This window comes from Crotalus tigris, unplaced genomic scaffold (genome assembly GCF_016545835.1).
Source record: "Crotalus tigris isolate CLP2741 ecotype Arizona unplaced genomic scaffold, ASM1654583v1 scf7180000019563.1149672, whole genome shotgun sequence".
Taxonomy (NCBI): domain Eukaryota; kingdom Metazoa; phylum Chordata; class Lepidosauria; order Squamata; family Viperidae; genus Crotalus; species Crotalus tigris.
In genome coordinates this window covers 967109-979953 of record NW_024097595.1, presented here as the reverse complement: position 1 = coordinate 979953, position 12845 = coordinate 967109, and the positions used below count along the sequence as shown (strand labels likewise).

Below are 12845 nucleotides of genomic sequence, written 5' to 3'. Positions count from 1 at the left end.
CAAGGTTTTTAAATCCCTCTTGAGCTAGAGTGCCATTTTTAGCTTGGCTAGGTCAGAATGACACTGAACGATATGAGTGATGACACACTAGACAGCTATCTGGACAGAGATGTCATCAGCAAGCCAGCTGTGCTAACACCTGTATGTCCTGCACAACTGATCCCTGGGAACACAGATCAAGAAAATCAAGTTATTGGGGACCTAAACAAAGAAGATGCTTAAAGTATTTGCAAAATAGCTCCTTAAACAACAAATGGGATTATTCAAAGGAAAGGGAGAAAATAATCTTTCAATGCAATCAGTAGGAGGCTATTAAGATAAAACAAGTGTTACAAATATTTTTTCCATGGGATAATCTTAAGAATTAACAACAAAATATGCTTTCAAAATGTTGGAAAATGTTTGGTGTTTTCCTGTTGGTTTCTGTACCTACTGGTCTGTTTCACTTGTGGCAGATGCCAGGTTGGTAGGCAAAGCCAAGAATAGGTTCAATCACCTAAGAACAGCTTCCAAAATCTACCACTTTCCTGCCAGGATTGTTTGAACACTGCATTTGTATTTCCAGCCCAAGTAAAAACAAGGTCATTTTTTTAAAAAAAAAAAAAAAAAAAGAAGGAAGGTACATTAAAAGGCATACCCAATTACAAGGGCACTAAGCTAACATGCTATACCAATAAACAATGAATAACAATAAGTACATCTTTGCATAATCCCAAATAAAGTTCCCTGGCCCTTTAAATTAAAACATTTTAATTTACTGAAAAATTTGATTGATTTGGATGTTCTGATCTATCTGTATTCACTATGGATAATTCAAGTCCTCAACACTGCTTCAAGGTTCAATACACCGCTAAAGATACTAGTGGCACAAAATGAATACTAAATTGACACAACGGTGCTTCCATGCTGAGCACCAAATAACATGTCTCTTGATACAGCCATTTCTACAGTACTGCATTAAGATAAACAAACCTGAATTATGTGGTGTGAAAATCAGCAGAATTCTCAAAATATTCTCTGCTAGAGAACAGGAATCCTTGGGTTTTTAAATGAGTTGTTATACCTGATTCTTCAGATAAAACAACAAATCCCCGTCTTAAGTAGACACGAGGCTTTACTAAGAAAGACAAACACGTGTGTCATATTCTTCTCCATGTTTTGATATCTGAATGGGAAGTGCCTCCTGATTTCAGACTGTGGCAAGTAACTTTTTAAAAGATGGACAAATAAAAAGTCTCTTTGGGAAAGTAGATCCAATGTAATGTGGGGATCACTGTTCATGAATCTATTTCCACCATTTCTACGCACAAGTAAGGTGGTTCCCAACATAGATAATATCCAACACATACCTCCACTTTCCTTTCCATACTTTCCTTCTCTTAGCGATACACTACAAGATGTTATGTTAGGAAAAACGACAGGGCCCCTGGGCAAAACAGATGTTGGTTCCAGCAGATATTCCCAATTACGTCAACAGTGAGAGCTGATACAGAACCTCAGTTTGCTGTATAGACCATAAAACCATTAAGATTTGGTAGAAATTACATACATCCTGGTTACGTTTAAAAGACTAGTGCTGTTCTTCAATCTAGTCAGTTGCTTGTTGAATGCTGATCAACTTTTCTAAGATTATGTACGAAAGAGTAGGTCTATTGGTTTCAATGAAATGTCCTTCCAGTTAGTCACACTTTTAACAACCACAAAGAGCAAGCGTCTGAAATCCATAATACGATCTGAAGGGCAAACCTCAACATCAGGAATTTGGAATGCCTTTCTTTAGGAGAGAATTGAAATTTGCTCGCTGTCAGTATATTTGAATAGGAAATTGCTTGGATAGAATGAAAAAAGGGATGGGACTTAAAAAAATAGTCTTCTTGGGAAGAGGAGTCTGTTGATTTGTTTATATTAGGTTGATTTAGGCTTTGCTTTTAGATAGTATACTAGAAGTTTCAATGATGCTCTACTGTTTATATGTGTTTACTATTTGTATTTATTATTATAGAGAGACTGTGAGTTCAAGTCCTGCCCTAGCAATGAAAGCCAGCTGGGTGACCTTGGGCCAGTTACTCTCTCAGCCCAATCCACTTCATAGGGTTGGTGTTGTGGAAACAACAAGAGTTCATCTCCTTGAGTTATTTGTAAAAATAATAAAGATGGAATACAAACAAAATAAGGCTTATTATCAATATTTAAATTATTGTGTTTATTTTATATTATGTTTTGCTACATTTTAATGTATTGTTACCCTCCCACACAAGTCTCCAGGTTGAGATGGGGGGGCCATATAAATCATTTCAATAAACAAAGAAACAACTGAATAATTATTTTTCCATTATTTATATAAGATGGATGGAAAACAGGCAAGGCAAGGCAAGATGTGAAATGCCTCATGTGTAGAGATGGCAATTATCCCCAAGTTGAATTATGCTAAGTGGGTGGAAACACTTTGGACTCAATGGATAAAATTTGGTATATTAGTAGACAGTTTCTGAAATTGGAAGGTGCTGGCAATGGCAAATAATCAACTCTTTCACTCTCTAAAACAGCATATTTTATGTAACAGATATAATGTGTAGCCAAAATCCAGAAACAAATATAAAACATAAGTTCTTAATTGCAAGACTAAGGAATTATTTTCTGAAGGACCAATGTTATTATTTCTCACTATATCTGTTTGCAGTACCATATTTCTGATCAAAGGATAGATGATAGACAGACAGACAGACACACACACACACACAGAGATATATATATATATATATATATATATATATATATATATATATAGAGAGAGAGAGAGAGAGAGAGAGAGAGAGAGAGAGAGAGAGAGAGAGAGAGAGAGAGAGAGAGAGAGAGAGAGAGAGAGAGAGAGAGAGAGAGAGAAGATGCATCAGCAATAAACTAAGCTGTAGAGAAGAAACTGCATGAAGGGTTTTCAACAACGTAACTCAGCCTAGTAACCACCAGACTACTGGAACTTCAGCTCCCAGAATCCATAGCCAGCATGATTATTTGATTGGGTACTAGGAATTCAGAGGGTGGTAAATTGAAGGCTAGATTAGAACCAGGGAAAGAAGGAAAGGTCGCCAAATCCGAAGAGAATGAGAAACTCATCCTCAGCTGAACAGCTTGGCAAAACAGATTAATGTTCAAAATATAAGCTACTGTGTTAAATAAGCATTGTAAGGCTCTGCTAAGCTTGCTAAGACATTTTAAATAGTTATTTGAGCTCCCCAAATTCTAGTACAGCTCATCTTAGAAGGCAAATAATTAAACAATTGTTCTGAGTTTATTTCTCAAGTGTACCTTCTTAATGTTCTCATTTGGCTTTCCATTTACATGTGATACAGAATGGAGCATGTACCAATGCACACATGCACAGGGACATGGCAGATTGGCTACTCTGGTTCCCTCAAGGTGCAGCCCCTAAACCCTTCCACCACAATCTCTGCGACAGCTGAGGCGGGGGGGGGGGGAGGGGAGGTGTTGCATCGTATCTCTTTGTGTGTGTGCACATGCAAACTCCTTTATTGGAAAGAAGCACAAATTCTTTTCCAAACACTAAGACTGAAAGTAATTTGCCCATTTCCACTGGTGATATGAGGAAACTGACAGCAACATTAGAGATCGAAAACCCAGCGAACTGTTGTCATTCTCAACATCACAGGCTGTATTTATTTAACTTAAAGGGTGGAGTCATTTAAAAGAACTTCCATTTGGAAAATATCTGTTGTATACTCATATTTTCTGTCTTTGTGTTTGTGTGTGAGAATGGGGGGGGGAGAGAAAAAAGAAGCAACATGGTCAAAATATCAGTGTCAGCTATTGCTGCAGATTAGATTAATTCATTCTTTTGCTTTTGGTAACTTCACTAGGTCAGTGTTTTTCAATATACAAATAAAAGCCTGTGTGGGCAACATTTGTATCATATAGTTCCCTTCCCTTCTGTTCCATTACATTCATTCATTCATTTTTGTTTTTAATATGGCTGGGAATATTTAAATGATTTACCAAAGCATACCAAATCTGCACTGTGATGGTTTTTTTTAAAAATGAAACATTGTCTATAATCTCTCTCTCTCTCTCTCTCTCTCTCTCTCTCTCTCTCTCTCTCTCTCTCTCTCACACACACACACACACACACACACACACACACACACACACACACTTCTTGCAAACAATCTGGAAAATCAGGCCAGAAAAGTAACTGACTAAAATATTAATGCATAGTATTATTTTGATTTTTTTTGTACAGTACAACAGTAAGAGAGCATTATCACAAAAATTTAGAAAGATTATATTTTCTAAATTTTTAATTGTAGAAACAGACCTATATTTGCTAGCACATGATAGTGAGAACTTTTGTCCGTATATTTTGACTGATTATTATTTTACAATTCTATTTCTCAAGTTCCATCAGCATTTTCTAGCAGAAAAAGCACAATTTCTTGAAATACAGCTGTAGATGGTAAAGCATTATCAAAAAATATTACTTACATTTTGAAAGATAGATTCCACTGATTTCATATGACTAACAATTAATTCTTTGTCTCTGTTGAATGAATAAAAAGATTGCATTCTTACTGCTGTTTTACTTTTAAAGTTTTATTTTGTTGCTTTTACTCTTGTATTGTAATCTATTTTTATAGCGAATGTTTTTGTTAGTTACCTATCATTTGCATTATAAATTTAATTTTTAATTGTATGATATTTCTTTGAACAGGAAGCTGAAGAGCTTATAACATGTATATATCTGACATTCATCATTACCTTTGCCCCAAGGTCTGTTGTCTTCAGATGTCAGTGTGATATACAAAAATGTTTAGCTGAGTTAACTTATAAAGTAACTAGCACAAGCAATACTTTCCATTCCTTTTCTGCTGCTTTAGAGTCAACTCTATAATGTTTGTGGTATACAGTTGACTGATAAAAGTTCTCCATGCAAAGGACAATGTCTAGTCTGTTTGCCAAGGATATCAGAGGTAGCAATGGAAGGGATGGGTGTCTTTCCACATTTTGTTACCAAACTTCTGCACATGCTTCCAGAAGTTCAGAAAATGATTCTCATGGTTGAAAAAAAATTCTAGAATTCTCTACAAGTACAAATGAATGAGAATTGTTGAGGATAAAAATACTAATGTTTTATCATCACAATCCATGAATTAAATGCCTAAGAAAAGAACCTGACAGATACATGAAGTGACTATAGCTTCAATTTTTTGGGACCCCTGAAAGAACTGAAGTAGCCAGGAGACAGCAAGATCAAAACAATCCATTTTGTTCAGATGAAGAAACCTTTCTAACTTGGAATGTTGTTTACTCGTAGGATGTTTGGCAGAACACAGTTTGAAATGCACCTGAAAATCTCTGGAAACTGTGTAATGTCTTTTGGGTACTAGTATATGGGTACATCTACAGTATGTAACACCTAGTTTTCTACATGGTCTGTGATTCAAAATGATGGGCTAATGATGATTACCTCATGGAGTTTTCATATGCGCTAGTTTTTAGCAGTATGCCTTCTTATCCATTTAAATCTGAAGAAACGCTTGACACAAGGAGCGTATCTAAAAGGCTATTTTATCTGTTTAAGTGTAGCTAAAAAGTTGCTGGTTTTGTCATGCGTGAAAGCTCTGCTAGGTATATCCTCTGGTATATGCTGTTTTGATTACCCTACAACAGGGATGGGAAACTTTGGCTCTTTTATTACTTGTGAACTTCAACTCCCAGAATTCAAGTCATAAAAGAGCCAAGGTTCCCCACCCCTGCCCTACAAGAATGATGGGTTCCTGGGTTTTCTATGCATTTACTACTTGCCAATTCTGAGCTTTTAGTTAAACGAGAGACAGAAATAACCGTACTTGTGCACTGTTACAACCTCTGAGCCAATGCGTGCTCGTAGGCACATGAGTATTTTGACACAGGTGCTGTGCTGTTCAACTATCATAGACCGTCCTATACCAATGTCTCTTCCCCTCAAAACCACTTTGACCTTTGGTGAGATGGTTTGCTCAATCCAGGTGGTAGATCCTAGGGGTAAAACTCAAGACAAGTTCATACTTCTGTTGATCACATTGAAGAAATGATTGAAAAGAACCATTAATATGTTGAACTAAGTTCTTTTTTCTTCAAGAGGATCTTTTACTACCGTTTCAAAGACAGGCAGCTGTACTTTTGTTTTCCAGCGCCCGCATTATCCAGGACTAAAAATCCTTTGCATGAAAGTAAGAATTGATCTTTTGTCTGTTTCAAGTGATCTCCCCAGGGACCCCCATGCTCACTTGGCTGCCATGCGGAGGGCACTCTCCGCATCGTGGATGCTCTGTTCCAGTCGACGCTTGTCCTGCTCCAGCTGGGTAAGATGTCTATTGAGCTGACGCAGAGATTGATCTTTTCTCCTCAGCTCCATCTTTGCCTCGGAGAGACTCTGAGAGCAGACAGAAAACAGAGTTACTTGTCAGCTCTGATAATTAACTTCAATTTATGCCATAGGCTATTAAACAAAGAGGAATAGAGACTGATGGTGAAATAGATTGGGGCTATTTTCAAAGAAAAACAGCAGTTATTTCCTCTTAAAACATTCAGAATATTGCAGATTTAATTGCTTTATAACAAAAAAAAAAAAGAACTGTCCTGATCTGTACAGTCACTTACGATAAAGGCACTCCATAAAAAAAGTATTATCTTAGGGTTCATTAATGTGAATTAAAAGAATTATGCTGGATTACACCAAAGGCCTGAATAGTCCAAGATTTTGGTCCAAGCACAATAGCTAGATTTTATGGGAAGCCTACATGATCCTTAGGAGAAAAAAATACTCTCCCAAAGCAAAGAACTTGGAGCAACTGGAGCCATAGGTGGAAAGACAAAGAAAATTGCTGCTTGGAAAAGCAGCGAATAAAAGAAATAATTGAAAAAAAAAACTACCTAGCCTACAGCTCTTTTAACTGTTCAGTAAAGTTCCAATTATAAACATGATGATATACAATTTTTTTTTGTGTGATTTTTCAAAATGGATTGCAGGTTCTCTTCCTTCAAGGTTGCTCCAGGATAGGCTCTAACAGTCAATGCTTCAACTAGAAAATTAGTTCAGATGGATAAAATGCAAACTATTTCCCAAAGGAACAACTAAACAAATTTGCATGCAAAATGCAAACAAGTCTTTTATATGAATTGCTGTAAGGTTATATTTTTCAAAGGCTTCTAAACCGCTGTGGCACAATTTCAACTCAAAGCTTCTTTTTATTTGGCTTTCTCAATTGTTGGACGGTTTGACAATTGTTACAGACATTCTTCTACTGTCATCACCATTTTTGCTTCTTGGTAAAATGCTTTCTTCTGTATTGCATTTAATACTTATTTGCATGTAGAGCTAATTTCTAAAGATACTCTTTGATAAATGAATTTTATTTTGACTACTATGATTATTACTAAAGGTTTTCTGTTGCAGGAATAAATTACTATACACTTTGCTGACAAATTAAAAAGCTACTGTATACGTTTCATAATGGAGCCAGAAATTATACATGCTACCAACAATGTGTGAACAGTTGGCACTGTACTGAATGCCTAGCAAATCTATACAATGCGTGATATTTTTAGTATGACATGTCTGTGTTATTATAATACGCTATATACTTTCCTTAGACATTGTATATAATACCTAGGCATTATGCAGAATGACAGGAACTATTTTGGCAAAATATGAAAAGAGAATCATGAAAAGGCTAACCCTAACCCTTTATTGAAAAGACACATATGAAAATGAAAGAAGAAATGCAAAGAGAGAAAAAGACTACTATGACCTATTTGTTGCAAGAAGAAAAGCTAGAATGGCATTTTAGCAGGAGTATTTTATACTTTGCCGGTTTGCCTTTTGCCACTGCATAGAATGCTTAGGAAATGTGTGAAATATTCAGCGTTTCATACTTGGATGTCCCATTTTTGGCATTCTATAGATTTGCCAAGCATTCCATAAAATGCCTAATTTCACACACCGACAACAACATATATATCTTTATGACACTGTGCAACTCCTTCCAACAACTTTTTTCTGAGAATCTGAAAAGCCAGGTAGCAAAAAGAAATTTGAAATATTAATTTCCAGAAAGACTGAGCATGCATACATTTCCAAAATTTAACAGATCCATAGAAGCTCAAAAGCCATATGGAGAATTATTTCAGATACCTGGGAAGCAGAGGACCCTTCCCATTTTGCATTTGAAAGAAGAGTACTTTATCTGAGAGGATACTGTACCTCCAGAGTCACAAGTAAAGAACCATAACCTATGATCTGATTCAAGATTTTTTCCTTATATGAATCATTACTCTGAAATACTTCAGTAGAGTACAATATATAGAAATTTCAAATCTGATCTAGGGTACACAATAGGATCTTCTGACATTTTAAAAACTGTTTTTTTCCCCCCTCTTCCTTCCTGGCATTCTCTCGCAGGTGCACATGGAGCAGGAAGTCTTCCTGCAGACTTAGGAGTAAGAAGGATTATTAGTTGGGGCTGGGTACCACTGGCATGCCAATGATAACCAGCTTTCCTTCTTTTTGTTCTAAAAGTCAGATGAGACATTATGCACAGTGGTGGGATTCAGCCAGTTTGCACCAGTTCAGCAGAATCGGTAGCTAATTTTTTTGTTGCCCAGGCCCAGAATGGACTTCCGGAAGTGACATCCACAAGAGAACTGGTTGTTCACATATTTGAATCCCACCACTGATTATGCAGGTATTGGATTAGTCTTTGGGTGGGCTGAAGAAAGGGCCAATATACTGAAAATGAATCCTGATAAGAAAGAAGTGCTTTGAATTGGTACCCTGAAAATCCAGGAACAGGTTGTGTCTCTTTACACCAGTGGTTCTCAACCTTTTTAATGCCGCGACCCCCAACCGGTCGTAAGTCGAGGGCTACTCAACCGGTCGTAAGTCAAGGACTACTCAACTGGTGCAGCACCGTTTGCAGAATGGGACTTTTGGCGGGCTCAGCAGAGCAGAGACAGCCTGGACAATTCCTATTGGCTTTTGAAAGCCAATAGAATTAAACTCTATTCAAGAGAGTCTATTCTATTGGCTTTCAAAAGCCAATAGAATAAAAGGGAGTAGCACAGCTAAGGAAAAGGGGGCAAAAAATGGCGGACTGCATTGTTTGGCGACCCCCGTGAAATGGTCATTCGACCCCAAATGGGGTCCCGACCCACAGGTTGAGAACCACTGCTTTACACTCATACAGATGCATAGCCTTGGTGTTTGACGTTATGACAATAGTGAAGAAAGTGACTTACTTAGAACCAATACGCATGCTTACATGCTCTGATGGTTAGAATGCAGTACACTGCAGGCTACTTCTGTTGACTCCTGGATGCCAGCAGCTCAGCATTTTGAGTCTCACCGGCTCAAGGTTGAGTCGGCCTTCCATCCTTCCGAGGTTGGTAAAATGAGGACCCAGATTGTTGGGGGCAATAGGCTGACTCTGTAAACCGCTCAGAGAGGGCTTTAAAGCACTGTGAAGCGGTATATAAGTAAGTGCTATTGCTATTACAACCATCACAGCATCTCTACAGTCATGTGATCAGAATTCAGGTGCTTGGCAATAGGCATGTATTTACAACAGTTGTTGGAGTCCTGGGGTCACATTATCGCCATTTGCTACCTTCCCAGGAATTTCCAACAAAGTCAATGGAGGAAGTCAGATTCACGTAATGGCCATTTGAGTCACTAAACAAATGCAGCAAAAGAGGTTGTAAAATAATGTGCAACTTACTTAATGACTGCGTCAATAAGTGACAGACTGTTCCAGCCCCAACTGTGGTCACGAGTTGAGAACTACGTGTAGAGGCCATCATTCGAGTTGAGAAGCTATCTCTATGTAGGTCCAGGTCAAGGACTTACTATGTCTCTAAAACGGCTCTCTTAAGTCCCAGCAACAAGAATTGGAGGGACAAACCACAATAATTTAAATCTGCAGTTATACCTTTCTTTCTAAGAATAAATGAAATTTAACTGCTAGGACTAACTAGGTCTAAAATCCTTTCAAAAAGGATAATTTTATCCAGGATTTTAATGAAAAAGCTCTCATATGACCTTTTATGGAGGGAAGACCGGACTCCAAATGCAAAAGAGAATTTGAGACACACATCAGGAGACGTATGGCACGGCTCTTAAGAATTAGGATTATTCTACTCCCCTCTTGTTTCATTGCCACTATAAGTGCAGTGAAAATAAAGTACAAACTCAACATCTTATCCCTGACTTATTATTGGGACAACGTATTGCCACTGAATTATAGAATTAGAAATCTTTCCACCTTGGACTTCTTTGTTTCTTTCCAAAAGTGGGGAGGGAAAAAAATACCTATTTAAAATCCTTGACTTTTCAATATAGAAACCTTTTTTTTGCGTTGCTGAGCAAAAACTCGCTTTTAGACAGAGCTGGAATGGTGCTGCTGATACAGGTAGTCCTTGACTTGCAACCACTGTTGGTACCAGAATTTCCATTGGTAAGCAAGGCTGTTGTTAAGTGCCCTGTGCCCAATTTCTTTTGCAATTGTTCTTACATGAATGACTGCAGTTAAATGAATCACACAGTTCTTAAACAAATCCAGCTTCCCCCATTGACTTTGCTTGTCAAAAAGCCAGTTGGGAAGGTTGCAAATGGAGGCCGAAAACATGGTAAATACAATAGAATTATCAAGTGCTCAAATTTTCATCATTTGATTCTGGGATTGCTGCGATGGTTGTTAAGTGCAAGGATCAGTTTTAAGTCACGTTTCAGTGGCATTGTAACTTGGAACAGTTACTAAATGAATGGTTGCAAGTCAAGGACTACCTGTAAAAATGGACAATTAAAGGAGCAACCTTGCATCCTTGCTTAGCTACTTTTAAGGTAAATATTGAAGCCAACATCTCCTAAAGTGAAGCACTTAACCCGCCTATAAGTGCTTAAGTCCCGGGTCATCATTAATCAGAGAAGACAGCTATCAGTAATTGTGTCTCAATTTAGCACGCTTGACAAGTTTCTTCTGACAAGATACAAAATAATCAGATATTTATTTCCATCACTGGTCTTCTATGAAGTGTTAATTGCTTTTGAAAACAAGACACCAACATAACTGTTACAAGACCATCAAGTGAAAACCTAAGACCAACTAGAGCAGGCACGTCCAACCCACGGCACATGGGTCACATACACCCAGGGATAGCTAGCAAAGTGGCTCCACAAGATCATAAACTTTTTAACATTATGTGACTGATATACATTAACTATATTATATATATATTATATGCAGCCCAAAACAATTCCTCTTCACTCAGTGTGGCCCAGGCAAGCCAAAAGGCAAGCCCAGAACACCCATGTGTGATATAAACAGACAGAATAATTTTCTGGCCTCAGATTCTTTCTGGTCACACATACTACTGCATAAATGTTTTCAGAAGAAAGTTTCTTCTTTATATTTAAGTCCTGGTCTTCAAGGGTTAAAGATGAGCCATTAAAACTGTTGAACCACCCTCTACAGTATTTTAAAGTCATATATTTTCTGTTGCTAAATCTTCCTCCTCTTTCCCTCCACCATCCTTTTCTTCCAATTGATCTAATTAAAACCCCTGATAAACTTTATGGACTCTAATATTTCCAGCTGAATGACTGAAACCAAGAGGGTGGGCCTCCAGGCAGCAAGGAAGCAATGATAAGCAGCAGGTTAGCCACTAATTTCTCAACCAGGGTAGATTGAGGAAGGGTGATGTTCTGCTATCCCAGAAAGTGTTCAGGAGAGAATAGGATAAATCAAGTTTAATAACTCTGGTCCTAATTGTTCCCCCAATGCTCACCTCTAATTACTTGGAGAAACTCTCTTGACTGTCACCTGATATTAAGTTGTTGGAAGCCGCATGTGGAACAGTGAGATAATCAATAAACATTTAGAGGGGAGAAGAATGAAGATCCCCGTTAAGCGGTGGGAACTGGCAGCACCCAAAGCCCTTCTGCTCATGAGAAAGCCTATGGGAGAATCACTGAGATTGCAAAGCAATAAATCCAAAGCGCCAGTTTTTGGGGGCCTTGAGGCAGGAGTGCTTCTGAGGGGAAAAAAAAGGTTAACACGGTCACCCTAATTACAGTCCACTCTCACATGCTTCTGTGCAGAAGCGAAGACAAGCCAATTAGGTAGAAAAGAAGATAAGAGAAGTTTTATTTGTATACTAATTAAACCCCTGATGAAATTAAAGGAAAAACATACAGCTCTGTAATTGTGTCTGAGAAAGGTCACTTCAGGTTCACTTATCAGAAAAGCACAGCCTTGAGATATTTCACTTAATCCACAATGTAGCCGTTTATTTTGCTCCCTGGGCCTTAATATTTGCAAAAAGAAGAAAATTTCAAAACTTGATAACACATTTATCTTGAAACAGGGCCACAGACTAGTTCAAACTGTTCAAAAGTTGAAGCTGAATAAGGAGCAAAGTGTGACTGAAAAAAACAAAACAAAAACAAAACAAAGCCCCATTCTGGATTGCTCGCTTATAATAGAGCTGAAATGGCGATTACTCTTTTGTACAGGGCAAAAAACTTTTAAAATTCATTTTAATTATTATTTAATTATTCTACTGTTAGATACAGCTGATATTTCAACCATGAGGATCGCCATGTCCATTTGTGATAGGGTTAGTCACTACCCCTTACTCTGTCCTCACACTCCAACGCATGAGCATTTTTTAAAGGAACATGGCAGAAAGCAAAATACAAGAAATGACAGCAACCCAAACACCTTGATGACACTATTCTTACATGAACCTCACTAAAATTTAAACAGGGTCAGATTTGGGTTGTACTTGGAAAGAAG

General features: G+C 37.7%; 1 protein-coding gene across 9 annotated transcripts in view; it reads right to left on the bottom strand.

Moving 5' to 3' along the window:
- CCDC171 (coiled-coil domain containing 171) overlaps positions 1-12845 on the bottom strand; it is a 199345-nt gene that overhangs the window by 76234 nt on the left and 110266 nt on the right. For all 9 annotated transcript variants that reach the window (XR_005559169.1, XM_039363669.1, XM_039363668.1 and 6 more), the window contains 2 exons: positions 6282-6427; positions 4498-4552 (listed from right to left, as the gene is read on the bottom strand). Coding sequence is in view for 8 of the 9 variants with exons in the window: in XM_039363669.1 (XP_039219603.1) it covers positions 4498-4552; positions 6282-6427 (201 nt within the window). In the remaining variant the exon portion in view is untranslated. The remainder of the gene's footprint in view (positions 1-4497; positions 4553-6281; positions 6428-12845) is intronic.